At 37.5% G+C, this 16,115-nt stretch overlaps 1 protein-coding gene across 9 annotated transcripts in view; it reads left to right on the forward strand.

Annotated features, from left to right (window-relative positions):
• The window catches only part of HEATR5A (HEAT repeat containing 5A), a 55,407-nt gene that overhangs the window by 277 nt on the left and 39,015 nt on the right, over positions 1–16,115 (forward strand). For 2 of the 9 annotated variants that reach the window (XM_015864928.2, XM_015864934.2), the window contains exons 2-7: positions 7,580–7,658; positions 9,002–9,275; positions 9,629–9,840; positions 14,209–14,317; positions 14,830–14,979; positions 15,275–15,446. In XM_015864928.2, coding sequence (XP_015720414.1) covers positions 9,150–9,275; positions 9,629–9,840; positions 14,209–14,317; positions 14,830–14,979; positions 15,275–15,446 — 769 coding nt within the window. In that variant the 5' untranslated portion in view covers positions 7,580–7,658; positions 9,002–9,149. Of the gene's footprint in view, positions 1–63; positions 175–485; positions 676–715; positions 857–4,825; positions 6,874–7,579; positions 7,659–9,001; positions 9,276–9,628; positions 9,841–14,208; positions 14,318–14,829; positions 14,980–15,274; positions 15,447–16,115 lie in introns of those variants that run through there. The other 7 variants (XM_015864931.2, XM_015864929.2, XM_015864933.2 and 4 more) reach the window with 7 other exon arrangements.

Consider the following 16,115-nt stretch of genomic DNA (forward strand, 5'->3'; position numbering starts at 1 on the left):
GAGCTCTGCGTGCACTCCCGCCTTCCGCCGGGGAGTGAGGAAGGAGCCCGGGGGGCCTCGGCAGCCGCCTGCAGCGCGGGCGTGAAGGCCCGGGGAGGGCGTGGAGCTGCCGAGTGACCCTAAAAGACACGAGTGTCGGCAGACCCCGCAGAGCGGGAGAAGACGCCTGGAGAGGTGCTGGGAGTTGCGGCCAGGGCTGAAGGAGGCTGGGCGATGGGAGCGGGCGGAAACGCCGAGGGGAGCCGAGAGCTCGCTGAGGGGCTGCTGGGGATCTGCGTGTGGAAAGCGCTGTATCGTCGCGCGGCCGTCTGCATTGAGCAGCAAGACGGTCGAGCGGATTCGAAAACCGATTCCTGCGATGACCGGTTGGTTTCCGGGCTCCCTGTCAGCGGCCCGAGGCGTCCGTCAGGCGGCGCTGGGGCTGCCCCCACTACGGGCGCAGAGAGCGGGGCGACGGAGCGGAGCTGAGCCCGGGCGGGGCCTCCGCAGGGAGCCGGCAGGCAGAGCGGGGAGGGAAGATACGATCCTCGGTGGCAGCTGAAGCAGCAGGAAGGCAGTGCCCGCCCCACTGCTCGAGTGTCGGGACCGAAGTTGAAGGGTAGGGCTGGTGATGTGCCTGGTGTGGGTCGGTAGAGGTCTTGAGTCTGCAACGGACCGATGTGGCGTTCCCTTGCAGTCAGTATGCATGGCCTGATGAGCTGATTTTATTTTTAGCAGGTCTTTTTAACTGACAGTGTTCTGGGGAGAGAGTGATGGTATTGGAGACTCCGGTGTGCTCAAACATGGTGGCTGGCATTTGCGTTTTGAACTGGCTGCCCACAGCAATGCTCTGCACAGGGGAATAAAACCTGAATAGGTGCGTTAGTGCTGGCGTTTTGCAATGAGGGGAGGAGAGACTGCTGGTATCTTGGGTTAAAATGCAGGTAAAGCTTATTAAGATACAGGGAGAGAGTAATGGGACAGGAGAAAGGCGTATAAAAATGAGTTCAGCTTTGGGCTTCTGTGCTTGGATGTTTTTCAGAAGTTTTGATTCACTGTTTGTAATGTCTTAAAGTTTGGGCTAATTATTATAGAAGTAAATGTATGTAGCTGTTGCTGTGACTTCTATTCAACTTTTAATCTTATTTGCCAGAAATGCTCAGTCAGGCTGCATTGTATGTGCCAGTGTTTTGCTGTGTGGTAGGTTCCCACTTGATATGTAGTGTTCTCAACTCGTGTATGAAATAACAACTGTGACACAGGGGATAGATTACTTCTGACTGTGTACTGAAGGATGTTTGGTGCTTTATTTATTTATTTATTGCTTTTTTATTTTATTTTTTCCCCTTTTCCTAATGGTTTTGATACAACGGAAAGGAGTAGGGGAAGCCAGTTTAACATTACTTTGAGTCTGGTGATAAACAGAAAACTTGTTCTTGAACACAGGATTCGTTTCATTGCTGGTAAAACACCCGAGTTATTGACTAGTTCATTGCATTGAAATGAACATGCCAAAAACTTTGTTATCCAGTGCAGGATGATCATCTTTTAAAAAGCAGAACATGCTGGTGGAGTGGCTGGTTAACAACACCTATCAAAAGTGTGGGATGTTTGCTCTATCTGGTTTGTAAGGGAGCAGAACTTTAAAAAGGCATGAAGGGTATCTGTGCTGCAAGCCAAAATGTAGGAAATCTCTGTACAGTTATGCTTCTTTTTTTTTTTTTTTTCTTTTTCTGAGTATTCTTTGAGGAAGTGACATTTAACATACCTGGAGAATGAACCATTACAGTCATCTCTGTTTGATTTGTGCCCTGAGAATGGGCTCTATCTGCCAAACAAGTCTCCAGCAGAGTCTGCAACTGTGAGGGCTTCTGCTGCTACATTTCTGTGCTGGTGCACTTAGTGCAGTTGAAGGCAGATTGTAGCAATAAATAACCCAGTACTGCCATAGCCATCATGCTTTTTGGGGAAAACAAATATACTTTTTCTAGGATTTCAGGACATGTTCAGCAAAACTATATTGGATTCAGCATTTATGTTAAGGGAAAATGGGTAGCTAAAATAAGCCTGCACATATTATAATTCACTTTAATGTTTTAATGAAGAATTCTATTTCACTCAGCTTCTCTTGTTGTGACAGAAAAATACACTGGCACATTCAGTTTGACGTATCTTGGCTGTATTAGATAAACAATGTAATCTACAGCATTGTCAAGAAGAAAGCGATGCTCAGACATATTGAAATTACTTTTAGGATTTAGGTCAGTGCTTATACTTTCCTGGTGTTTATGCATTTACTTTGCTATCCCATCAGTTTTCAAACCTGCAGATAAGCCCTTTCAATTTGCAAGGTTGCATGTTAATAAAGTGATGTTCTCTAATCCTTGTAGTGGAGCTTAATTTCTCTTTCGATGCAAGCTTTCAGAAATGAACTGTGCTAGTTGTGGGTGCTGGGGATGAGTGGGGCTGGTGGTTCTGGCTGTGGGGCTCAGGAAGTGGCTGGTTTACATTTCTCAATAACTGAATGTAGCTCTTTGTTTCCTGGAACAGTTAGATAGTGGAGATAGAGATTAAAGTGATTATAGTAAACATGGTAGTAAACTGTAAGTACTTTTTAACATGGCAAATGAATGTTTTCCAATACCCGTGTTTTCAAAAAATGTCTCAAATACTTTGCGTTACTGAAGCAGTGATTGGATTTCCAGGCACATTTTTCAGGGCATGTTTTTACTCCAGTCACATCAAGCATTGTCCTGAAAACATCACAGAAATTATTCAGCATTCCCAGAAGACATTGTCTTGTCATTTCTTTCACACTTCAGCAAATGTAGACTGTGTTGTAATTCTTATCAGTGCCGCTGTTATATATGAAGGTTGTGGGTGGTCACATTCTTTGTGTGAATATATTTTAGAGCAGCATGCCCCAAAGATTATGCTAGATTTTCTTTAGGTTTTTATTGCATTGAAGCTTTACTGGTTTTTCAGACAGCGTGTGACTTTTCCAAAATTTAGAAATTCAAGACCATTAGATGAGCATTTTGCTAAGTCTGGCTGGAAAACCAATAGTTTTAAACAGTTCCTACGGCAGTAAACATGTGCTTTGTATGAGCATTTTTGCTCACAAGATGTCAAAACAAGGCCTTTTTGTTTTGCAACGTGAATGGAAGTGATGTTTGTTCATTAGCACAGTATCAAATGTTAATGTGAAAATAACAAAACCAACTTGGAATCTGCAATATAGGAAGGTGCACTTGAATGACAACTTTAGCGAGTACTTGTGTAAATGCTGCCAAATATTCACAGATAGAAGAGAGACATTTTCCTGGGGCAAAATGCTTCTTCCAGAACACGGTTAACCAGTGAGCCTGAAAGAGAGACATCTTGTTTCAACATCTCTGATTTCAGAATCATGTTTCTAAGCTGAATAATTACATACAAAAGTACAACAGGATTGGAGGTTTTCCCAGTCTGAAATTTTCTTCAGTAATTAGAGCAAATGGATGGTTGTGTAATGATCTGTTATTTTTCATTGTTGTTAGTTCAACTCATTGGTAAGATTCTTCATTGCTTTCTGCAATTTTGGATAAACATGTGATGCAAATGCATACGTATTTTTTTATTTAAGAAGGAAGATATCTTCATTTGTGACTAGAATTGAATCCCTTCATAACACAGGATAGTCATGATAACGTGCTGTGAGATTTAATTTCTGGTGCGTGTTTTCCACATGGTAATACACATAAAAACAGTTATTAATATTTACAATTCTTCTGGATAGAAAAGTTTTAGAGTCTTGGATCTCCTCCTCTATGACCTGGTTTTCTATGTGCTCCGGGGTGTGCTAATTTTATGTCTTGTGTCCTTTCCTTGTAAACTGCTTTTTGACATCCCATTTAGTCGCATCTTCTGTAAGCTTGGATTCCAATTTCCTGCTGCTGACAATTGGAACTTAACATTGCAAAACATCTTGCAAAGAATGCAAGAATGCTGCATGCTTATGGCAGGTCACTTGTTTGGATGGGAAGCTATCAAATCTATTTGATGCCAGGGAGGGATTTTGTCCACATTGGTTAATGACTGGTTAATTCAAGCACGTGTTTGTATGCATTTATAGACGAGGCTCTTGTTTCTTAACACTTAAAAGTTCTCCTCTCCAAAGGCTAAGCCATTCATCATACCCATGCTTTTGATGCTGAAATGCCCTAAAATTATTTGTATGTTTTCTTTGAAATAGTACAAAAGTAAGCAGTGAAAGGGTACGTTAAATTCTCAACTTCTGCTGAATGAGCATATTGGGGTACTAAAGTATTTATGTTGAAGCTGATTCAGCTTTTCATTCTCTGGGAGGCAGATTTTGTTTCTGTGTCTGCTGGTAACAGTTTGCAGAAGTAACTAAGTAAACAAAGACTGCTCTGTCTTTTGAGTAATGGTAAGAATCTTTATGTACTATTTGAATATTTCTACCTCTGCAGTATGTTGAGTTCTTGAAGTCCAGGCTGATTTGAGCTGGGATTTTATTTTCTGACCCTGAAATAATCAGTTTATTTCTTATCAAGCTGCTACAATTGTATCACTGTTGTTTATTTAGATTAGATTATTTATGTACGTACGATAACTCCTAGCTAAGTTATAGCTGAAGTTACTGTAAGGTTTTTCCTGCACTTTTTTGCTTTCTTGAGATCTCTGTTCCTGCTTATGTTTGCCCCTTAGCATAAAAAATACACTGTAACTAGTGGACTTTCACTATGCGCTGTTTTTCACTAAAAAATAGCTGGGCTTGTCAACTGTTTGCTGCCTGGGACAAAATCTACCTTATAAAATAAGCATCCTTCTAAGTTTCCAGAACCAGGTATAAATTCTGTTTGTTTTGAAAGCCCTCTAAGCAGGTATGTGAAAGTAGTTAAATAAGCCTAAGCATTGATTGTCCTGTCATGTGCTTGGCTCAGATGCATGGGTAATGATCATCCATTAAACTTTTAAAACAGCGCTGCAGGAGTAAAATTGATCTGTAACTGAATGTGTCAGGCTGGAAAACTCTCTCATAAACTTACCAGTTTGCTTGTAAGATAGGTGACAACAAAGCCTGCTTTATGAGGTGGAAAAGATACATGAAGTCAGTTAAAATACTACTTGCATCACAACGAAGGACAACCTGAAGCTAATGACTGTGCTTCAGTTCTGTTTTTCAGCAATAGGATCAAAATGCCATTGATTGTATAGTCAGCCCAGTGTCAGCTGTTATGAAAATGCTGGTAATTGTTACTTTTTATTTTTCACTATTAGGCATTATTTATTTTTACATATTTCTGATACCAGTGATCACATTACTGATCAGCAGTGGTCATTCACTAGAAGAACTTTGTCTTTCTTACTTCTCTGCTGGACTAATGTTTGGAAGAAGAGAGAATCCACAGGTTTTTGATCTTTGTTTTATATCAGATTTAGGGTATAATTACTGTAATACTTTTGAAATGAGAAAAATATAATTAGAATGATGAGTTCTAGAGCCCTTTCTTCACTGTGTTGTAGATGTAAAGGACTTCTGTGTATATCCTCATTCAAGTGTTGCTTGCTGATAGCTCGAGGAAGCTTCTGTAGGTACACATTTCATTCAGTGAAATTTCATTTTTGTTTTTCCACATTTCTGTTTCAGATCAAGAAGGATCAAAATAAAAGCACAAGGGGGAAAGAGAAGTGTCAGGGGACTATCAAATCAAATAGCTCAACACTTTAAAACATGGGTTTCATCTAAATGTCAGCGCTGCTTTGCATTCTTAGATTGTTCTTGCTTTGATTCACTGGTATGAGAGGATGTTCCAGACAATAATACAAGAACTGGCTGCTGTAATACTCTGTTGTGTTGGAGTGGCCCACCACATGGCAATGCATTGCCTCTAATTAAAGCAGAGCTGCACCTGCGTCAGGGCTTTAAATGCTTAGACTTGATATTTCTTTCTCTGCATAGAAACTGACTAGCAACATCCTGTAACAAGGACATATTTAATATTAATTAATCCCATCTCTTCTCCATATTCTGTATGCACCATGTCTTCTGCATTGTTCTCCAGTGTGACAACTAAAGCAGTGTGTAGTAGTAAATGTTGCATCCCTGCATTCTCATCTTTCTTCTAAGAAGGTTGTATGACTGTACTCTTTTCTTGTTATTGATTCTGAATTTGGCATGCAGGTTTACAATGCTATGAGCGTGGGTTTAGGGACATGTGTTATTGAAGAGAGTAGGGAATATAGTGTTTTATGCATAGCTTTGTGGAACCAAAGTTTTCATGTTGGTCAGCCCTAAGACAGTCAGGTCTGCAAGTCTTTGTTACAAGTAAGTAGGAGGTGGAGTTGTGAGCAGCATAGTTGACAGAGCTTAGACTTGTCCAGGTTGAAAAGCACCTTGGAAGCTCTTTTTGTGTGACGTTTTGCTCCAAGAAGGGTGAATTCAGGCTGCATTGCTTAGGACTTTGTTTAGTCTAGTCTTAGTCTGAGAGCAAAGGTTCTACAACCTCTCAGCACCTGTTCCAGTTGTTGATAATCCTTAGAGAGAAAAACCTTTTTTGCTATCCAGTCGGAACCTTCCTTGTTTCAGTCTGTGCTGTTTCTTGAATTGTTCCCTCCCACAAACCTCAATAGGCAAGGAATCTGCCATCTTCTTCATAACCTTCTCTTGTGAAAGCTGCTGTTAGGTTCCCTTGAGACTTTATCAAGTTAGACGTGTCTGGCTGGTGGATACCATGACTTCAGCCCATTGACTTTCTTCTGGGGAGCCCCAAGCTGGAGACAGTAGCCCAGGTGTGATGTAACAAGTCCCAGGCCCTTCAGTGTTCTGGCTGGCCTCTTTATGATACAGCTTTGAAGTTTAAGCACTGGCCAAGACACCCTGGATGCTTGGTTAGGACAGCTCTGCCCAATCCTGCATTTTGTTTTCTTCTTGTTTAACTGTCGACTTTGCTTCTCTATATTTAGTGAAGTTAAACTGTGTATTTTCTTTCTGTATAGAGAAAGGAAAAAAAAAAAAAAACAGTGAAAATGTTAATGATCATTTGAATTTTTGCTTTGACTGCAGGGAACTAAATGCAGCACCAGCTGTTTCCTAACCTCCACTGAAAATGGCAATAATGAATGGGAAATCTTTGGGCCTTATAAATATTGTGAATAAAGACTCTTAGTAAAGAAGTTTAGATTACTTTCAAATGCACATGTACCTTTAACCTAATTTCACTTGAGTTTTCTAAAGACAGATTGAAAAATGCTGGTTGTATTTAAAGTAGTACACAAACTGGATTTCATAGCCTGCCAGACTTAGTTAAAGTTAGAGGTTTAAGAAATGTTTAATTCACTGATCGCTGTATTAAAATTGTTTCTGGAACTTTGTATCTATAGTATTGTGTGTGACTTTTTCAGAACAGGTGAACCATCTTTGCCATCTCTGCTGGTTACTGGCATAGATATGAATGCTGTCATTATTATTATAATTCCCATTTAAAATAACAAATATTTTGCACCTGTGAGATTGAAATTGTTATTTTGTGTAGAACAGACGCTTGTATCTAATGTGCTTTTCTGAAACTGATCTTTGTGTTACCTCTTTTTCTAGGAAATAGAGTTTTTGACATCTTTTATCCATGAACCTAGAGAGGAAAGAGTTTTTACCATGAGAAGACATCATCAGCAAGGTAGGTTAAGGTCCAGTATCTGACAGCTATGTGTTATCTGTTCGGTTGAAGGGAAAATGCTATCAGACTTCATCTCTTTATGTGCACTGAAATGATTACTGGGGCCGTAGGTGTTTTAGAGACACTAGACATCTGGTAACTGCAGTGCTGAGTAGTGATGAAACTGTACACAAGTATTCAATGAAATACAAAATCTTACAGATTTTATGTCACGCACACAAAAAAAAGGTGATGCCAGAGTTCTCAGAGTGTTCATAGATTGCTTCCATCTGCTTACTGGGGCAGTTTAAATATATATTTATCTCTGTTTGTCATTTTATCATGTGATGTCTTGTCAAGCTGCCTGGTATTTCAGGTAAATCTAAAATGTCTGGTTTCTTTGTGAGCAAATTTTATATTGAGATGTTCAGAATGAAGTGAAGGTAACCTTTTATTGTGCATTTGATGACAGCCTGAGCGCTGAATTATTTAGAATTGTTTTGTACTGCCTACTGGACTGTTAGATCATTTTACACTATAATATTGTTACTGCATAGGAAAAAATGCATGCTCAGCAGCCTCAGTGATCTCTGGAAAGGATAATTTGTTTGAATTAACAATATGGCTGACATTTTACCAGAATATCCTTGACTATTTTTGTTTCCAAAGGCTACAGAATATTATATTTGACACTATGTGGCATTTATAGGGGGGGAAAAGTGTAATTAGATGCATTTTTTTTTGTCTTAATTTGCTTCTAGCTATGGCTATCTACAAAGTGAGATTTAGTAGAATAGTCTGAAATAAGTAACCTCAAACAACTTGTATCGAATTTGTTTTTGAAACCCTTTTTTTCACTTTCTTAAGGAAAAAAACATAAAAAGAGAGACACCATTAGAGGCTGGTTTTTCTTTGTGCCTCACTTGGCACTTGGACTAGATCAAGAGTTTGAAAAAGATGTTAACATTTAAGTTTGCGGATACAACCAGTGTGAATTCTTAGGCTTAGGTTACTTCCATTCTTGCACTTTGTTCTAAATCACAAAATCCATCCTATTTGAGGCTGGTTGATCATTATTTTCGGGCATACGCTTGGTCAGGTACTAGAAAAGCTCACTTCACATGAAACATGATGAATTAAAACAGTTCAGTGAGAACTCCGATGTATTCTGAACCATATTTATTTGGCACATTATATCAATATCATATTTACATTATTTCCAAAAACATTAAATATTACTAATACCACCTAAACAAGTTGTATTGTTTTTGAAAATTTTAAGTTTTCCTTTAAAAAGTATTCTGAAATATTGGATGTAATAATGACTGCTGATTCTCTTGTAACCTTTCTGTTTTTCTGTTTAGGTGTTCGTGCTTCTGACTCGGTCATCAAATATTAATGGAAAAAAAAAACAACTGATTAATTAACATAGTTCTGGCAGTTTGTTGCTTGTTTTTTTTCTTTTAATTCTTTGGTGTTTGATGAAGAGAAATTTGAGAAAAATTTCAAGGAATGGAGTTAGCTCACAGTTTACTGCTCAATGAAGAAGAGTACAACCAGCTTGGTGAATATCAGAAGGCAGAGTTCATTTTTGAATGGTTACAGTTTTTGGAAAAGCTTTTACCAGTCACTAGCAGAGTAAGTATAATGTGACTTGAAGAAAAGTGTGTTGGTTTTTTTTTTTTCCTTTTTTTTTTTTTTTTTTTTCCCCCTTAAAAAAAGTGTTTTATTCCAGTAGCAATTTTTTTTCTAGCAGTGTCTAGCAAATGTTCAATGCTGTATGGAAAATACTCTTAATTCTACTAGAAAATTGTGTACTGAAAAATACAGACATTTTTGATATGGCTTTTCTTTAGGTAGAAAAGTACAGTAAAATGAGCATTTTACTAAGAACATTGATGTATCAAAATGATAATAGCAGAAAAATGAAGAGTATTAGAATTAACTATCTGTTAACATTTATTTTTAATTGCTACTGGTTTTGTTTCCAGACTGATATAAAAGAAAACCAGAAGAAACTGGTTGAACAATTGACTTCTTTATTAAACAATTCACCAGGACCTCCTACCAGACGGCTTGTTGCCAAGAATTTGGCTGTACTTTATAGCACTGGAGACACTTTTTCTGTTTACCAAACAATTGAAAAATGCAATGAACTCATTCGGAGTAAAGATGATTCACCAAGTTATCTGCCTACAAAACTGTAAGTATTTTTCGCTGAACTCCAGACTTCAAATCTGGTAACAGCAGAGACAAATGTGTGAGACACGTGATAAGATGTGAATGTAGGGAAGGGAATGCTTCCTCATTTCTGCCTGTTGTCTAAACAAGCTTTGTGCCATGAAACAGGATTTGAGCGGCTCCTTGATTAGAATAATTATTATGAGTGTGCCATGTGTGAAAAGTAACATTTTTCTCCAAGTATCTCTGAACTTTTCAGACTAAGTATTACAAAGAGGAACTGAATTCCTTTGAAAACTGAAAGCAAATTCAAATTACTTCCTGTATGCTGTAAGAGTTTTAACTTAGCCATTTAATATATGCTGCCTTCAAGGCAGAATTATGGATGGTTAAGGATTTGTGTAGCTTTTTATATAAAAAGCTTTGTGTCTTCCCTGGAAAGTTTTGGATAAGTTCAGCTGCAGGTTGTGAATAAAGTCAGGTCAGTACCGTTTAACATAAATTACCCTTCAGAGTTTAATAGCTTAAAATATATTTTTCATCCTTATTAAAAAGTGCTTAAATCACGTTACTTTTGAAGCATTCAACACAATGGTAATTTGATAGGAGTCAACAAGGATTGTGTACATTAGAAGAAAATTTGGCTTACCAAGATGTTTCATGTTTACTGGGTCCACTGGAAAGAAATGCACTGAGTGACCTGAAGCTGAATTAACTTATTTAGGAACACAGACATGTTAAATCTGTATGCGTATGCTACCATTTAATATTATAAATGACCACAGTATGCTTTAAGGTAATGGAAGAAACTAAGGATAGTTTTTGCTTTATGGTCTTTGTGTATGAGAAGACAAAACCAGCTTGAAATGCATATTGTTATATGGAAGCAAGTCAAACACTACCTGTTACAAAAGAGCTTAAGAAAGCTTTTAATTCATTGCTTATTTTTTAGTTAGTAAAAGACAAAGCATTTATCTGACATTATAAATCTAAGTTCACTGCCACAGGACAGATAATGAAAGAAAGGACATAATGGTACTGAATATTGAATATGGGCATCAGGAACCTAAATGATACAAGACAGTTGGTGATTTCCAACCAGGCAATTGAAAATCAGGCCAGAAAGAATAGCAGCAATGGATGACAGATCAGGAGTGGGCAGGTGTTTAAAAAACAAGAAGGCGGTGGTAGTACTACTAAGAATAGCAGTAAAACAGATGAATACAAATCCAAGTACAAAATACAGTGACTGAGCAAATTTCGTAAAGAGTTGAAATGGGTGTAGTTACTTAGAAGCATATGAAATATTTGTAGTTAAATGCCTGAAGTATGGCCAAAAGAATAGAGGAATATGGAATATTTTTGCAGGACGCAAAACCAAACCTTAAGTTTTAGAAATATTGGGAATAATTTTTTTTTCTAGTACACCGAATATCCTCCACTGTTGCAAAAAATAAAATAAATAAAAGTAGAGATGAGGAAACTTCATTGTACTTTATTAATTATACAATATGCAAAGCAGATCAGAATTGGTCATTCCCCTTTTGTTTCAGTTGCTAATTGTTTTTCTGACAATCCTTTTCAAATGATGTTTCCTGAAAACAGTTTTACAAGGAGTCTGTCTTTTCCAATACTATATTACTATATTGTTGTGTTTTTTTTTTGTTTCCTTCTCATTTCAGTTGACCTCTTGTACTGTCTTAAGAGTTGAGAATAAGCTCATCTTAAAGAGCTTTAATCTTGCAAAGTAAATTACTGCTATAGTACTGTTCCTCAACAGTGAAATGTATTAACCTTATAGGTGAGTTTAGTCTGGCACAGAACTCTACTGAACTACTTTACTTGCTTTGGCTGCAAGACAGTTGCTTTGGAGGAAGTGATATGATGTCAGCATAGCAAGGAGGGATGCTGAAGAGTCCATTGGCAGCAAGGCAAAAGTGACAAAAAAAGACAGAAATGGTGGAGATCCAGAGTGAGAAGAGAGAAAAGTAGCTGGAGGAGAATAGGCAGCATAAGAATCCTGTTTGGCATGATAACAGTGGTGAGGAGAGTGAATGAGAGATGATGTGAAGAAAAAGGCACGAATAAATCATGGATTCAAAAAGGAGATTGCTTGCAGTATTGATACTGAGACACTAGACTACAGAAAAGCAATTGGAATAAGGGCTTTATCTTGTGCAGGAATTAGTTGGACTTCTTGGTGTCCAGTGAGGAAAGGCTGCTTTTTTTTTTTTCTTTTTTTTTAAATGCTTTGTTTGTGTTTTTGTGTTTTTGTTTTTTTTAAATCTTGACTAAAGTCTTGTCTGTGTTTGCCATCTGTCCTTGTCGGTTTAGCATACGTGCCCACGTTGCCTGGTAGCTCACTTCTCAATCATTGTTAGCAAATTCTGATTCACCTGGAGATTCCTCTAATGACAGTTCCCAAAGAATTGTTGGTTTATCTCATATTTTACCACTTTTTTTAATGTGTGTGGAAGATGCTTCAGGCAAGCATTTTTAAAAGAAAATAGCAATCATCATCTACTAAAGTGGAGTGTGATGTGAGTCCTGTTATCGAATCAGACAAATAGGTCATGTAGAGTGACTTTAAATTCCAGAGTTTTGAAAATATTCACTAGTACTTTTAATCTGTAAGCATTGTAAAAATATTTGGCTGATCAGGAAACTTTCATTGCTGACCTCATTGTTAATTTACTACTTTAAAATCTTAGTTTTGCATTTATTGTTGCTACCTCTCCCAAGTACAGATGTTAAGAGAACAACTGAAGTTTATCCCATGGAATCACAATGTTGGAAAGTACCTACAAGCTCATCTAGTCCAACCATCCTCCCATCACTATTGCTACGACAAGCCACTAAACCATACCTCGTAGCTCCTCATCCATACTCCTCTTGAACACTGCCAAGGATGGTGAATCCGTCACCTCCCTGGGCAGCCCATCCCAGTGCCTGACCACTCTCTAGGAGAAAAAGGTTTTCCTTATGTCTAATCTAAATCTCCTCTGGTACAACTTGTGGTCATAAGACTTGTGCTCCAGACCTCTCACCAGTTTCATTGTCCTTCTCTGGATGCGTTCCAGGGCCTCAATGTCTTTCTTGTAATGAGGGGCCCAAAACTGAACACAATACTTGAGGTGCAGCCTCACCAGTGCTGAGTGCAGGGGGATGATTAACTTCCAGCTTTTGCTGGCCACATGATTTCTAATGCAGGCCAGGATGGCATTGACCCTCTTGGCCTTCTGGGTACACTGTCAGCTTATGTTCAGCTGAGCATCAACCAACACCCTCAGGTCCCTTTCCTCTTCACAGTTATATTTAAAGTTATTTAAAAACTCAGTGCAATGTGCTGCCAAGGGTGAAAAGACACTGGCAGAAATCTTTTCCTCACAAAACATTGGCATCTTTTGAAACTTCCTTTCCCTTCCAGTGAGGTCTCCTTGGAAACATCTGCAAATTGACAGAATCAGTAGCTTGTGTGCTTTGGACTTAGTGAGAAATATTTGTGGGAAAAATTTTAGACACCTAGAGTTATGATACAGTTCTGAGACAGTCAGAAGAGCTTACGACTTTCATATAAAGCAGAGATAGCTGTGTTCTTATCTTTAGGTAACTAGATGTTACATGTCAACAAATACTGCCAAATTACTGTGCAACACAATGGACTCTTTGATATCATGCTTAAGCAAATTATGGTCTTACTAAACATGTAAGAGTGTTTGCAGGTTATTTCAGGATGTAATAAGGCAGCCCTGGAGATATTTTTCTTATATGTGTTCACTAAACATTATTTATGTCAATTATAGCTTGAAATATAGGTTATTTAGTCTTAAAACTTGCTAAAGGAGTTATCTAGGACCATCAAATGATCAATGTGATAAGGTACTGCAATTATAGTTTTATGCCCAGCTACTCCACAGGCAAAACTAAAATCAAAACTGTTGGTATGTACGAGTAAAAGCAGTAATGAAAAATGTTGCTTTAAAAAAATAAGAATTTTTGTTTTGATGAGAGAATAAAGATTATCAGTTTTATTTTTAGAAATGACACAGGTGATGTGATGTCACAAACTGTGTCATGCAGGCCATTCTTAGAAATTCATTGGTAAGGCTTAAGAATGATCATAAGAAATGTTTTTCAATTACGAAATGTATTAGAGGTTTATTTTGCCAGCCCCTGTATCCTCAGTTCTCCTATAGTGCTATAGTGTGAGTGTGTGCCTCACACTCATCTTTTCTTTTTATTTTTTTTCCTTTTGATAATCCACTTACACTTTTGAAACATTCTATTGAGTTATTTTGTTACTTGCCAATTGATTACATTAGACTTCTTAATCCCTTCCATCTGTTGTTGCATCCATTTTCATGCATTTTTGGATTTGCTTTTGTTTTAGTGCTGCGGTGGTATGCTTGGGCTATTTATACAAAAAATTGGGAAGAATTTTGGGAAACAGTTTTACTGACACCGTTGGGAATGTGCTTAAAGCAATGAAGAATGCAGAGGTATTGGAACAGCATGTTTAAAAAAATGATTGGAAAAATAATAGGATGTTTACTGTTCATAGACCAATGAATAGGAGAAATTGCATGATACCAGTGTATGCAAAAATTGTGGTGAGTCATAGGATAAAAGTCAATATGTATATTCCAAAGAATTACCAGTGGATTATTATCATAATTGGACTGTAGATATTCTCATGCTGCTTTTGTGAAATAACTTGTTAATTTAGAAGATTTCACTGCCTTTACTAATGAGAACATTTTTGGTTCAGCTTGTTTCATATTTTGAATATTAAATTGCCCATGAGTACCTTTCCATAGAATGCAGAATCTTTTTTATTTACTTGGTTATAGTATTATAGAATGAGTTCTTTAATTCATTTCAGCATAAACAGATTTCTAATGGTGAAAAAAATTCTCATACATTTGTTTACTTGTTTTGGTAGGCACCATTTTCTGTTTCAAAGGAGTTTATAACTGTGGAACTGTAATATTTCTTCTTTTTCATTTTTCAGTCTCAAGGCCGTTACGAAATCATGCTTAGTTTACAAAATATGTTGAAGGGTTTAGGAGCTGCTGCTATCCCTTGCCATAGAGATATTTATAAAGCTGCCCGATCTTGTTTGACAGATCGATCTATGGCAGTCCGCTGTGCTGCTGCAAAGGTAAAGCGCTCTCATTATTTGCTATTTAGTACACTCCCTAAACAAAGCTTTCATTTAATGGATGATGGGATGTATCAGTAAATACATTGTTTACTTGTCTGTATTTCTTTGACATTGCCCTTGCAGTAAAAAATCAAGTAATTTCAGTATGAAGCAACATGCTTATTTTATTAGGGAGAACTTAGTCTTATGCTGTAAGGTAAAATCTGTGCTGAGAGCTTTTCCATAACAAAACATTAACCTTAGGCATTTTTACTTTTTTTTTTTTGTTTGTTTGTTTGTTTTTTTTGTCTAGTGTCTTCTTGAACTTCAGAATGAAGCAGTATTTATGTGGACTACAGATCTGGATAGTGTTGTGACCTTGTGTTTTAAATCCTTTGAAGGTTCTAATTATGATGTACATTTAGCAGTTTCAAAACTTTTAGGCACAGTACTGGCCAGAGCTTTAACATCCAAGCAGACAACAGGTAAAGTATGCACTTGGGTGATTTGTCATCTGTAAAAATCTTATCAGATGTTCAGAAACTGAAGTTCTGAAACCTGAAGTAAAATCACCATGTAAACTTCATCTAGCTGTTTGTATCTTTGATTTGATCTCTTTGGTAACCTTTTTCTCGTAGCATTTTTTTTTCTCAAACAGAATTGTAGTGCTTTTACTTGAGTCGCACAACTATATACACTCACTGACAGTAGCAATAAACAAGAAAAAATATTTGGTAAAACTAGTTTCTTCCGTTACAAGAATAATGTACTTTTGCAATGTGTAAAAAACCACTAAGATGTGATGGAGTGTCTGCCTGTCAAACTGAAAAGCTCAGGATAGCTTTTTAAATTGTTTTTCCAAAATTGTCAGTACCGTATTTGGATTTTATAGTGGTACAGACAGGATCTGAAGCAGGAATGAGCACTCAGTTCTGTTAACAGAGTATATATAACAGTTTTTGCTGACAGGCATCCTGGCACAAATTTAGCATCTCGAATCTTTGGTATCATTCAGAGTGGGAGTTTTTAGTCTAGACCTAGGAGCTCAAAGCTAAACTTCCAACTGTAATCTGTGTGAAATATAACATGGTACAGTGTGAGTGTGATTCTGCTTTTAATGACATTAAGACTTTGGGTGCGATAAGCAGAAAAAG

Source organism: Coturnix japonica, chromosome 5, assembly GCF_001577835.2.
Source record: "Coturnix japonica isolate 7356 chromosome 5, Coturnix japonica 2.1, whole genome shotgun sequence".
Lineage (NCBI taxonomy): Eukaryota > Metazoa > Chordata > Aves > Galliformes > Phasianidae > Coturnix > Coturnix japonica.